This window comes from Cuculus canorus, chromosome 1 (genome assembly GCF_017976375.1).
Source record: "Cuculus canorus isolate bCucCan1 chromosome 1, bCucCan1.pri, whole genome shotgun sequence".
Lineage (NCBI taxonomy): Eukaryota > Metazoa > Chordata > Aves > Cuculiformes > Cuculidae > Cuculus > Cuculus canorus.
Window position 1 is genome coordinate 207,977,229 of NC_071401.1, and position 12,223 is coordinate 207,989,451.

The window sequence follows — 12,223 nt, forward strand, 5'->3', positions numbered from 1 at the left end:
TTTTAAAGACAATCGGCAGCCGCGATGGAGGGTTTCTTACTATGTGGTTTTTCTTTGTTACAGAAAACAAGTATCTGCTACTTGTCCTTCCCCGACTCCTACTCAGGTAGGTCTCATCTGCTGGCCCTGCTGCTTTCTTGCCGTTAAATGAGTTTGTGATGGAAATTCTGAGTCATCGCCTCTAAATGCCGCGGAGATGGATGGGCTGTGTCTTCTACAACTGTGACACCAAGGAGCGCCCAGCCCTGAGGTCTGAACGAAGAGGCTTCTTGTCATTCTGTTCGCTCTCCGGGTGTAGGATTCTGTGATCTGGTGGGTGACAGGATGATTTCTTGTGCGCTCATGCTTCACCTGTGCCAGGAAAACAACAGTCACAAAGGGCGAGTTCCCTTTGGCTGGGGATGTCGGGATCTGAGAACCTCATGAGGTTCAACAAGGCCAAGGTCCTACCCCTGGGTTGGGGCAATCTCTGATTTCAGTACACAGTGGGGGATGATGTGAGTGGGAGCAGCCCTGAGGAGAAGGATTTGGGGTGCTGTGGGAGGAGAAGCTCAACATGAGCCGGCAACATACGCTCACAGCCCAGAAACCAACCGTAACCTGGGCTGCATCCAAAGCAGCGTGGTGAGCAGGGAGGGAGGGGGTTCTGCCCCTCTGTTCCTCTCTTGTGAGACTTTATCTGGAGATTGTGTCCCGTTTTGGAATCCTCAACAGAAGAAGGGGATAGAGCTGTTGGAGTATATCCAGAGGAGGCCATGGAGATGGTCTGAGGCCTGGTGTACCTTTGGTACAAGGACAGGCTGAGAGAGTTGGGGTTGTGGAGGAGAGAAGGCTCCAAGGAGACCTTAGAGCAGCTTCCAGACCTGAAGGGGCTCCAAGAAAGCTGGAGAGGGGCTGTTCACAAAGGCTTGTGGGGACAGGACGAGAGGCAATGGGGATAAACTGGAGAGGGGCAGAGTTAGACTGGACATAAGGAAGAATTTCTTCACCATGAGAGTGGTGAGGCATTGGAACAGGTTTCCCGGGGAAGTTGTGGCTTCCCCATCCCTGGAGGTGTTCAAGGCCAGGTTGGATGGTCCTTGGGCACCCTGATCCAGTGGGAGATGTCCCTGCCCATGGCAGGGGATTTGGAACTGGATGATCTTTAAGGTCGCTTCCATCCCAAATTATTCGATGATTCCCTGCAGCCGGGACTGTCAGCATTCCTGTGCTTGGGAGGGAAGTGCTCGATGGAGGAAAATAGATGCAGAGAGGATACTTGCACAGCAGAAGCATTCCCAAAGCAAATTCACATGCTTATTTATGGTAGCAGTAAGGAATAAGGACGTGAATTCCTCCCAGAACCTGTTTCTTTGGGACCGGTTCCTGACTGTTAAGTTTTCTACAGCTCTGTTCAGTTTAGTTTGGAGTATTTTTAAGGATGTCCTGGTTTGGGGCAATCCCAAGCCCAGTGAGAAGCTGGGTTGCAAATGAATCATGAGCAGCCCCGAGGAGAAAGACTTGGGGTGCTGCAACATGAAAAGCTCCACACGAGGTGGTGGCAACATGCGCTTGCAGCCCAGAAACCAACCGTATCCTGGGCTGCATCCAAAGCCGTGGGACCAGTAGGGTCAAGGAGGACGTTCTGCCCCTCTGCTCTGCTCTGCTGAGACCCCACCTGGAGTCCTGAGTCTGGTTCTGGAGTCCTCAGCAAAGGAAGGACGTGGAGCTGTTAGAGCAGGTTGAGAGGAGGCCACGGAGATGATCCAAGGGTTGGAGCACCTCCCATGCAAGGACAGGCTGAGAGAGTTGGGATTGTCCAGCCTGGAGAAGAGAAGGCTCTGGGAAGACCTTAGAGCAGCTTCCAGTACTTCTCCGTCCAGGAAAGCTGGGCGAGGGGTGGTCTTTTGATCAAGGAGTGCAGGGATAGGACGAGGAGGAGTGGTTTTAAGCTTAAAGAAGGGAAATTGAGATGAGATCTTAAGAAGAAATTCTTCACTGGGAGGGTGTGGAGGCCCTGGCCCAGGTTTCCCAGAGAAGTGGTGGCTGCCCCATCACTGGAGGTGTTGAAGGCCGAGGTGGATGAGGAACACCCTGATCCGGTGGGAGGTGTCCCTGTCCATGGCAAGGGTTTGGAACTGGATGAGCTTTGAGGTCCCTTCCAAACCACTCCATGATTCTGTGATTCTGTGCACTTTCACTGCTTTCTTAGGGCATAGAGAACACTCGGTCTCAACGTCCCTTTTATTAAAGTATATTATTTACTGATAGTTGTGTTTTTGTAACACAAACCCCAGTTTTCGCTCCTTTTGAGAGCGTCGCATCTGTAGACGGTGGGAAGGGAGGGTCTCCTTCCACCCTGTTGCAAGTGGTGGAAAGGGAGGGTCTCCTCCAACCCATCGTGAGCGTCTCCTCCAACCCATCGTGAGTGCCTCCTCCAACCCATCGTGAGCGTCTCCTCCAACCCATCGTGAGCATCTCCTCCAACCCATCGTGAAGGTCTCCTCCAACCCATCGTGAGCGTCTCCTCCAACCCATCGTGAGCGTCTCCTCCAACCCATCGTGAGCGCCTCCTCCAACCCATCGTGAGCGCCTCCTCCAACCCATCATGAGCGTCTCCTCTCGCCCTTTTGCAGCACCTCGCTCTGTTTGGCCTGGGTTTTTCTTCAGTGACCTTAGTGTTTTTAACTCTTTACTCAGCCCTTCTCCTGCCCATCTTGTCCAAATGAGGAGGACTCTGGAGGGCTCGGTGCTTCTCTTTTTTCTGCTGTAAGAAGTATTTTTGGAGTGAGTGAGTAGCACAACGGGAGCTGAGAGGAGCCGGGCTGTGCTCCTTGGCTGGACCATTCGTTAGAGCTCTTGTGCAGTGGATTGTCCTGAAAACCAGTTTTTGTGGTCTGGAATTAAGACTTCTTGAAGGTTTTTTCAGCAGGGTGGATGAGAAGAGGTGCCTGGAGCTCAGGGTAGATGACACTGGCCGATGTCTCTGTGTTTTCTTGGCAAGGTTTAGCTTAATCACAGAATCATGGAATCGTTTAGGTTGAAAAAGACCTTTAAAACCAAAGAGTCCATCTGTAAACCCAACACTGCCAACCCCACCACTAAACCATGTCCCCAAGCACCACATCCACACGGCTTTTAAACCCCTCCAGGGATTGTGACTCCACCGCTGCCCTGGGCAGCCTTTCCCAGTCCCTGACAGCTGTTTCCGTCAAGGAATTTTTCCCACGAGCCAGTCTAAACCTCCTCTGGTGCAACTTGAGGCCAAAAATGATACCAATTCTTGTGTTCAGCTGTGTGTTCTTCCTGTCTCACACTGGGATTTGAGGGTTTCTTTATGCTGCTACTCTCCAGTTCATTTTCAGGTTTAGAATTCCTTCCTAATCAGCATTCCGGTTTATGTCAGCGTTTCACATTCGCCGGTTTCCAGCTTTCTCTTTACTGAAACTTCTTCCTGAGCGTTTGTGATCTTCTCTGTCTCAGGTGGCCTGGGGGACACCCAGTTTAGCTTCCGCCTTCGTCAGTCCCGGGGGCAGCGGAGCACTCAGTACGAAGATGATGGCGAGTACAACAGAGAAGCGCCTCTAACGCTCCAGGTCTGTTGTGTTTTGCTGCACTAAAAGCCAAATGTACTTGTGATTTATTTTCTATGCACAAAATACTCGTTTTCCCTGGCCATGGGGAAAGTCAGAATTATAGAATCGCTTGGTTGGAAAAGACCTTTGAGATATCGAGTCCGACTGTCCACTACTAAACCACATCCCTGAGCACCTCATCTTCCCATCATTTAAACCCCTCCAGGGATGGAGACTCCACCACCTCCCTGGGCAGCCTCTGCCAGGGTCTGAGAACCCTTTTGGTGAAGAAATGCTTCCTGAGGTCAATTCTGAACCTGCCCTGGTGCAGCCTGAGGCCTTTTCCTCTTGTCCTATCACCTGTCACTTGGGAGAAGAAACCAACATCCACCTTTCTGATAGTTGTAGACCAAAGAGGAGAAAATCAGCCCCGGGACTGACTGCCAAATTAATACTCCTTGAAGGCCATATTGAGAACCCCAACAATTAGATCTTAGGAAGAAATGTTTGGCTATGAGGCACTGGCCCAGGTTGCCCAGAAAAGTGGCTGTCCCATCCCTGGAAGTGTTGAAGGCCAGGCTGGATGTGGCTTGGAGCAACGTGGTCTGGTGGGAGGTGTCCGTGCCCATGGTAGGGAGATTGGAATTGGATGGGCTTTGAGGTCCCTTCCAACTCAACCCATTCCGTGATTCCACGACTCTGAACAATGGAGTCCCCTCAGGTTGGAACTAGGTGATCTTCAAGGTCCCTTCCAACCCTAACTATCCTATGATTCTAAGTCAGGAGAGCCCAGAGTAGAGTGGTGGTCACATCTGGCTACAGCAAAAAGCTGAATGGTGACACACAGGTGACATCCAACAGAGTGCATGGCTCCCTGTGCACGTTCCCATGAGGGAAGATGAGAACATCCTTGTCTATGGGAAATTAAATGTTCACCTCTTTCACACACACAGAATCACACACAGAATCACAAGGTTGGAAAGGACCCATTGGATCATGGAGTCCAACCATTCCTAACACTCCCTAAACCATGTCCCTCAGCACTTCATCCACCCGTTCCTTAAACACCTCCAGGGAAGGCGATTTGACCCCCTCCCTGGGCAGCTGTTCCAGTGCTTCACTCTTTCTGTGAAGAATTTTTTTCTGATATCCAACCTGAACCTCCCCTGACGGAGCTTCAGGCCATTCCCTTTTGTCCTGTCCCCTGTCCCTTGGGAGAAGAGCCCAGCTCCCTCCTCTCCACAACCTCCTTTCAGGCAGTTGTAGAGAGTAAGAAGGTCTCCCCTCAGCCTCCTCTTCTCCAGGCTAAACAACCCCATGGCCCTCAGCCGCTCCTCGTAACCCTTCTTCTCCAGACCCTTCACCAGCTTCATTGCTCTTCTCTGGACACCTCCAGAGCCTCAACATCCTTCTTGTGGTGAGGGCTCCAGAACTGAACACAGTATTTGAGGTGGTGTCTCACCAGTGCCGAGTACAGAGGGAGAATAACCTCCCTGTTCCTGCTGGTGACCCCATTTCTGATCCAAGCCAAGATGCCGTTGGCCTTCTTGGCCACCTGGGCCACTGCTGGCTCATGTTCAGTATGTTTCATTGAGAGTTGACAGTTCTCACTTTTTCCAGGATCTGTGTGGATAAACCCAGCTGGAATAACTGGTGTGCCCCAATTCCACGCTCTTGCTAGCTCTGAGCAGTTGGTTATAGTGACCTTCCAGCTCATGAAGGGGCTCCAAGAAAGCTGAGGAGGGGCTGTTCACAAAGGCTTTGAGTGACAGGACGAGGGGCAATGGGGATAAACTGGAGAGGGGCAGAGTTAGAGTGGACACAAGGAAGAATTTCTTCACCATGAGGGTGGTGAGGCCCTGGAATAGGTTGTCCAGAGAAGTCGTGGCTGCCCCATCCCTGAAGGTGCTCTAGGCCAGGTTGAATGGACCTTGGACGGCCTGATCCAGTGGGAGGTGTCCTTGCCCATGGCAGGGATGGGAACTGGATGATCTTTAAGATCCCTTCCAACCCAAACTATTCTCTGATTCTCTCACTCTGTGATTCCTCTCTCTTCCCATTTGGTAAAGCCTCCCAGTTAGCTGAGCGTAGATGACTGGGAAACTGGAGCTGGGAGGGAGATTGGCGATAGGGAGTCATTGGGCTCTCCCTAACAGCATTTTCCACGTCTTTTGCAGCGGGAATCAGCTCATTACTTCGGGTACGTGTACTTCAGGCAGGTCAAGGACAGCTCCATGAAGAGAGGTTATTTTCAGAAGGTGAGTACTAAAACCAGGGTGTTTGCTGCCCCCGAATGGTACGTGGCTATAAAACAACACCTATCCAGAGCCGGAAAATAGCACCGCATCCTATGTGATCCCCCCAGCACTTCTGCAGGAAACGGCAAAGATTGGGGAGAAGAAGAATATGTGGAAAATGTAATTCCAATCAAACCTGGATGCGGTTGCTTTGTGTTAATCCCCTGAGCAGTGATCTGCTGTCTGAATCGTGGGATGCTGGAGCGCCAGAATGTTTGCTTCAACCTCTGCTGTGGTGTCGCAGGCAGCGAGAGGGTTCGCTGTGTTATTGATGTCTGCATTGGTTGCACCTCAGCCCTCTCATTACTGCTTTCATCATAAAATCTTAGAATCATTAAGGTTGGAAAAGACCTCCAAGCTTATCCAGTCCAGCTGTCAGCCCAACCCCACTGTGCCGACTAAACCATGTCCCAAAATACCATGGACAATGGTTTTTGAACCACTTCAGGGTTGGGAACTCCACCGCTGCCCTGAACAGCTTCTTCCAGGGCTTCACCACTTTTTCAGTAAAGAAATTTTTCCCAGTGTCCAATCTAAACCTCCCCCGGTGCAACTTTAGGCCATTCGTAGAATCATAGAATGGTTTGGGTTGGAAGGGACCTTAAAGACCGTCCAGTTCCACCCTCCTTGCCATGGGCAGGGACACCTCCCACTGGATCAGGGGCTCCAAGGCTCATCCAACCTGGCCTTGAACACCTCCAGGGATGGGGCAGCCACCACTTCCCTGGGACAACCTGTTCCAGGGCCTCACGACTCTCATGGTGAAGAAATTCCTCCTCATGTCCAGTCTAACTCTGCTCCTCTCCAGTTTATCGCCATTCCCCCTCGTCCTGTCACCATAAGCCTTTGTGAACAGCCCCTCCTCAGCTTTCTTGGAGCCCCTTCATGAGCTGGAAGATCGCTATAAGGTCTCCTTGGAGCCTTCTCCAGGCTGAACAAGACCAACTCTCTCAGCCTGTCCTCGGACGGGAGGTTCTCCAGCCCTTGCATCATCCTTGTAGCCTCCTCTGGACCCATTCCAACAGCTCCATCTCCTCCTTCTGTTGAGGATTCCAGAACTGGACCCAACCCTCCAGATGAGGTCTCCCCAGAGCGGAGCAGAGGGGCAGAATCCCGTCCCTCCCTGCTGGCCACGCTGCTCTGGATGCAGCCCAGGACACAATTGGTTTCTGGGCTGCGAGCGCACATTGTTGGCTCATGTTGAGCTTCTTATCTAGAAAGAATTTAAAGCAATAACAAAAAAGATATTGCTGGAAAGAAATGATCATGATTTTGAGTTATTTTGGTCTTCTTCCCCCGAATTCCTTTATTTATTTCTCCACCCTATTTCCTTTTCCCTGATCTCCTTTGCACTTCTCCCTCTGATCCCATTGGTTTGGTAGCTTTCAACCCAGCAGCAATTTGTTTTTCTTTCCCCTCCAGGTGATTTTTCGCTTGTTCGCAGCCTCATCCCTCTCGGTTGCGGTGGCTCCGTGGGAGAAGCCACCAGCTGAGCTTATTCCCTAAACAAAAAATTCCAAGCCTGTGTGTTCACCCAGGCTTTCCCAAAGCCTAAAAGCTCAACAACCAAACAGCCGGCGAGAATTCCACCGCTAAAAGTGCCGCTTCGTGTTCTTGATGATGTATTTTTTAAGTCCAGCCCTTGCTGTAAACATAAATCGTGCCAGAAATTATCATATTGGGGTATCTCTGACTCCTAAATGTCCTTTTTCTTTCAGTCTCTGGTGCTGGTGTCACGCCTTCCGTATGTAAACTTATTCCAGTCGTTGCTGCAGCTGATCGCTCCGGAATACTTCGACAAGCTGGAGCCGTGCTTGGAGGCCGGTGAGTAGTTGGATTTGGGAGGAGAGAGTTTGCATGTTGAGATCTTGCGGAGATTTTATCAGAAGGCTTCTGACAGACAGCTGAAATGTTCCAAATTAATTCGTTCTGGAACAAGTTTCTACCGGGAAGAACTTCCACCCAAGTGGTTGGTTTGTCAAAATGTCAAATCACTGTAAAGGCTGCACTGATAGGAAATGTCTGACAGCCTTGAACGGGTGATGCTCTTCAGTTTTGCATAAATTTTGCTCCCAGAGAGGGGAAGAAACTGTGAATCATAGAATCACCGGGTTGGAAAAGACCTCTTGGATCCTGGAGTCCAACCAATTCCTATCTGCCGTTAAACCATGGCCCTGAGCACCTCGTCTGACCTCAGTGCCGGGGAGAGTCATGGAACAGGTGATCTTGAGTGCTACCACAAAGCACATGCAAGAGAAGCGGGTGATCAGGCCCAGTCAACACGGCTTCACGAAAGGCAGGCCTTGCCAAACTAACCTGATCGCCTTCTATGGCAAAGTGACTCGACTGCTGGGTGAGGGAAAGGCTGTGCCTGTCGTCTTCTTGGACTTGAGGAAAGCCTTTGACAGTTTCTGACAGCATTCTGCTTGAGAAAGTGTCAGCCTCTGGTCTGGACAGGCACACACTCTCCTGGGTGGAAAACTGTTGACACTAAGCTGGGTGGAAGCGTGGATCTGCTGGAGGGTAGGGAGGCTCCAAAGGGATCGGGACAGGCTGGAAAGATGGGCAGAAACCAATGGCACGAGGTTCAACAAGGCCAAATGCCGGGTCCTGCATTTGGGGCACAACAACCCTGTGCAGTGCTCCAGACTGGGGGAAGAGTGGCTGGAAAGCTGCCTGGAGGAGAAGGACGTGGGGGTAATGGTTGACAACGACTGAACATGAGCCAGCAGTGGCCCAGGGGGCCAAGAAGGCCAATGGCATCTTGGCTTGGACCAGAAATGGGGTCACCAGCAGGTCCAGGGAGGTGATTCTCCCTCTGTACTCGGCTCTGGTGAGACTGCACCATAAGTACTGTGTTGAGTTCTGGAGCCCTCACCACAAGAAGGATGTTGAGGCTCTGGAGCGTGTCCAGAGAAGAGCAATGAAGCTGTGAGGGGGCTGGAGAAGAAGGGTTACGAGGAGCAGCTGAGAGAGCTGGGGTTGTTTAGCCTGGAGAAGAGGAGGCTGAGGGGAGACCTTCTTACTCTCTACAACTACCTGAAAGGAGGTTGTGGAGAGGAGGGAGCTGGGCTCTTCTCCCAAGGGACAGAGGACAGGACTAGAGGGAATGGCCTGAAGCTCCGTCAGGAGAGGTTCAGGTTGGATATCAGAAAAAAGTTCTTCAGAGAAAGAGTCATCGGCACTGGAACAGCTGCCCAGGGAGGGGGTGGAGTCGCCTTCCCTGGAGGTGTTTAAGGAACGGGTGGATGAAGTGCTGAGGGACATGGTTTAGGGAGTGTTGGGAATGGTTGGACTCCATGATCCAATGGGTCCTTTCCAACCTGGTGATTCTGTGATTCTGTGATTCTGTCTCCCCGTCTTTTTAATACCTCCAGGGATGGGGACTCCACCACCTCTCTGGGCAGACTCTGCCGGGGCCTGACAGCCCTTCTGGTGAAGAAGTTCCTCCTGATGTCCAGCCTGACCCTCCCCTGGCGGAGCTTGAGGCCATTCCGCCTTGTCCTGTCCCTGTCACTCGGGAGAAGAGCTCAGCACCTTCCTCTCCACAACCTCCTTTCAGGGAGTTGTAGAGAGCAATGAACGTTAATCTCTTCTGCCCCCAGATGCCCCCTCGCCTATACTGGGCTATACTGGGACAGACTGGACTGTCTCCCAGCATCTGCTGGGTGGGGTCAGACACACCCAAGTGATGTCACGCATTGTCCACTCCCCCAAGGGGCCACTGGTCACTCTGTCCCTGTTGACCCACCCGCTGGCATAGGACAGATGCTGATTGGTTGGTGCTTATGTGGGTGCACCCCCTTCCGACCCATGGGATCCAGTTGTGGGGCACAGGGGACCCCATCCCTATGAGGTGGGGGGGTTCTGGAGGCATAGGAGCTGTTTGTGGGGCATCATGGACCCATGGGATCCAGTTGTGGGGCACAGGGGACCCCATCCCTATGAGGTGGGGGGCGTTCTGGAGGCATAGGAGCTGTTTGTGGGGCATCATGGACCCATGGGATCCAGTTGGGGGGCACAGGAGACCCCATTCCATGAAGCGGGTGGGGGTCTAGACCCATAGGATCCAGTTATAGGGCATCAGGAACCCGCAGGATCTGGTTATGGGACACAGGAGACCCCGTCCCCATGAAGCAGGGTGGGGTCTGGACCTATAGAATCTGGTTGTGGGGCATCATGGACCCATGAGATCCAGTTTTGGGGTACAGGGGACCCCATCGCCATGGGGCAAGGGAGGTCCTGGCCCCATAGAATGTGACTGGGGAGGATCTTGGCCCTATAGAATCCAGCCTCCTCTTCTCCAGGCTAAACGACCCCAGGTCCATCAGCCGCTCCTCGTAACCCTTGTTCTCCAGACCCCTCACCAGCTTCGTTGCTCTTCTCTGGACACGCTCCAGAGCCTCAACATCCTTCTTGGAGTGAGGGGCCAGAACTGAACACAGGATTCGAGATGCGATCTCACCAGAGCCGAGTCCAGAGGGAGAATCACCTCCCTGGACCTGCTGGCCATGCCGTTTCTGATCCAAGCCAAGATGCCATTGGTGTTCTTGGCCACCTGGGCCACTGCTGGCTCATCTTCAGTCGTTGTCAACCAACGCCCTCAGGTCCTTCTCCTCCAGGCAGCTTTCCAGCCACACTTCTCCTGGTTTGGAGCACTGCACAGGGTTGTTGTGCCCCAAGTGCAGGACCCGGCATTTGGCCTTGTTGAACCTCGTGCCATTGGTCTCAGCCCATCTTTGTGTTCTGATCCCTTTGGAGCCTCCCTACCCTCTTTGATGTAGTTGAACTAGGGATGAGTGAGAAAAAGATGGGCAGAACAGAGAGGAGTGGCTGAAGTAGCTGCACTGACCTTCAGATGAACGTGTTTTCTCCACCCTTGTCCCTGCAGTGTGCAACGAGATCGATCAGTGGCCGCCTCCTGTGCCAGGACACACCCTGAACCTGCCCGTGATGGGAGTCGTCATTCAGGTACTCCGTACTGATCCGTACTCAGCACCAGGCTGAGGTGATCTGGGAAGCGTAACATGTCCGTGCTTTTTTTTCTGGATGCCGAGATTCCTGTTTACTCTAGAGTTTTTCCTCTTCATTTTTAACCTCTTTACAGTTTGAATGGATAATTGGGGAAGCGTTATCGCGTGGATAATTATTAGGGAAGAAAGCAAAGTGTGTGTATACGCTAATTGATTCTATCTCCCTGGATAAAGTCCGTTCTTCTTTGTGATCTAGGTGAGAATCCCATCGAGGGTGGATAAGCCAGGATCGAGCCCGGTGAAGCAGTTCAATCAAGAGGTGAGATAAGTGTGGCATGACACAAGCCAGCGATGAGCCGGGTCTTGGCAACTAAGAAAGAAGGAGGGAGAAGAACTGGAACTCTTCTACCCTTATCCTGTTTGAAACCACTTTGGCCTGGGATTAGCGTGGTTTCAGCTGCCCGTCTGGTTCAAACAGCACCCTGCCATGCTTCTGCCTTTCAAAACAGGACTCTCTGCACGGAATTTGTGTGCTTCAAGCTATGCGTCTCCATTGTTCTCACAGTTTTTGTTCTCCTTCCCTGGGAATTCAAGTGTAGACAGGTCTCCGCGAGACCTTCCCTTAGTCTGCTGTGCTGTTTTGCGGCGTTTGCATGTCTGAGCGTCTCTGCTGCTTTGATTCTGCTTTGATTTTGATTCTCGTTTCTTTCCTTTCAATAACGATGTCATCTCTCACAGCTTTTGGTACCCATCTCGCCAGCCCTTCCTGCCTCTATCTGTACCTTCTGCTCTGCTTTGCACCAGAGGGAACTCTAGGAAATGAAGCAGCGGGCACAAAAAGGATTTCACATCTGAGAACAAGGGATTCTTGGCTATCTCCTAACAAAGGAAATTCATTTGGACCTTGGATGCTCCATTCAGATCTGTTTCTGGCTCTTACCTCCAAGCATTAACCTTGTTCTCTGCTTTTTGTGCTTGTTTTAGAGGGAGCTGCTTCGTGACTGATCTTTAGATGGTGCTGCAGTCAGGATACTTCCATTTACTAACAGTTTTGGGTTGGTTTGTTTGTTTTCCCTTCCTCATTTAGAATCTGTTACCAGCTCCACTGGTTCTCCCCAGTATCCATGAACTGGATCTTTTCAGGTGAGAGCCACCACACTTGCAAACCTCTCTTCTCCATCTGCTTTCCCTCTCCTTGCTCAGAGTATCCTATAAATCATAGAGATAATGAAGAATCAGAAATTACTGAGTATAATTTAGCATACTGGGCTTGCAGAGCTTGTGTGGGGTTTAAGCCTCTGTGCGCTGCCCTTAACGCAACCCCTGTGTCCCGATTTCTTTTCCTGACCTCAGCTGAGGATCGGCTTAAACTCTGAAGCAAGTCTGGACCAAGCTTTTC

At 51.6% G+C, this 12,223-nt stretch overlaps 1 protein-coding gene across 3 annotated transcripts in view; it reads left to right on the forward strand.

Annotated features, from left to right (window-relative positions):
- The window catches only part of DENND6B (DENN domain containing 6B), a 37,092-nt gene that overhangs the window by 9,562 nt on the left and 15,307 nt on the right, over positions 1-12,223 (forward strand). For all 3 annotated transcript variants that reach the window (XM_054075002.1, XM_054074994.1, XM_054075011.1), the window contains exons 3-9: positions 64-106; positions 3,463-3,575; positions 5,732-5,812; positions 7,570-7,675; positions 10,743-10,822; positions 11,081-11,143; positions 11,912-11,967. In XM_054075002.1, the coding sequence (XP_053930977.1) occupies positions 64-106; positions 3,463-3,575; positions 5,732-5,812; positions 7,570-7,675; positions 10,743-10,822; positions 11,081-11,143; positions 11,912-11,967 (542 nt within the window). The remainder of the gene's footprint in view (positions 1-63; positions 107-3,462; positions 3,576-5,731; positions 5,813-7,569; positions 7,676-10,742; positions 10,823-11,080; positions 11,144-11,911; positions 11,968-12,223) is intronic.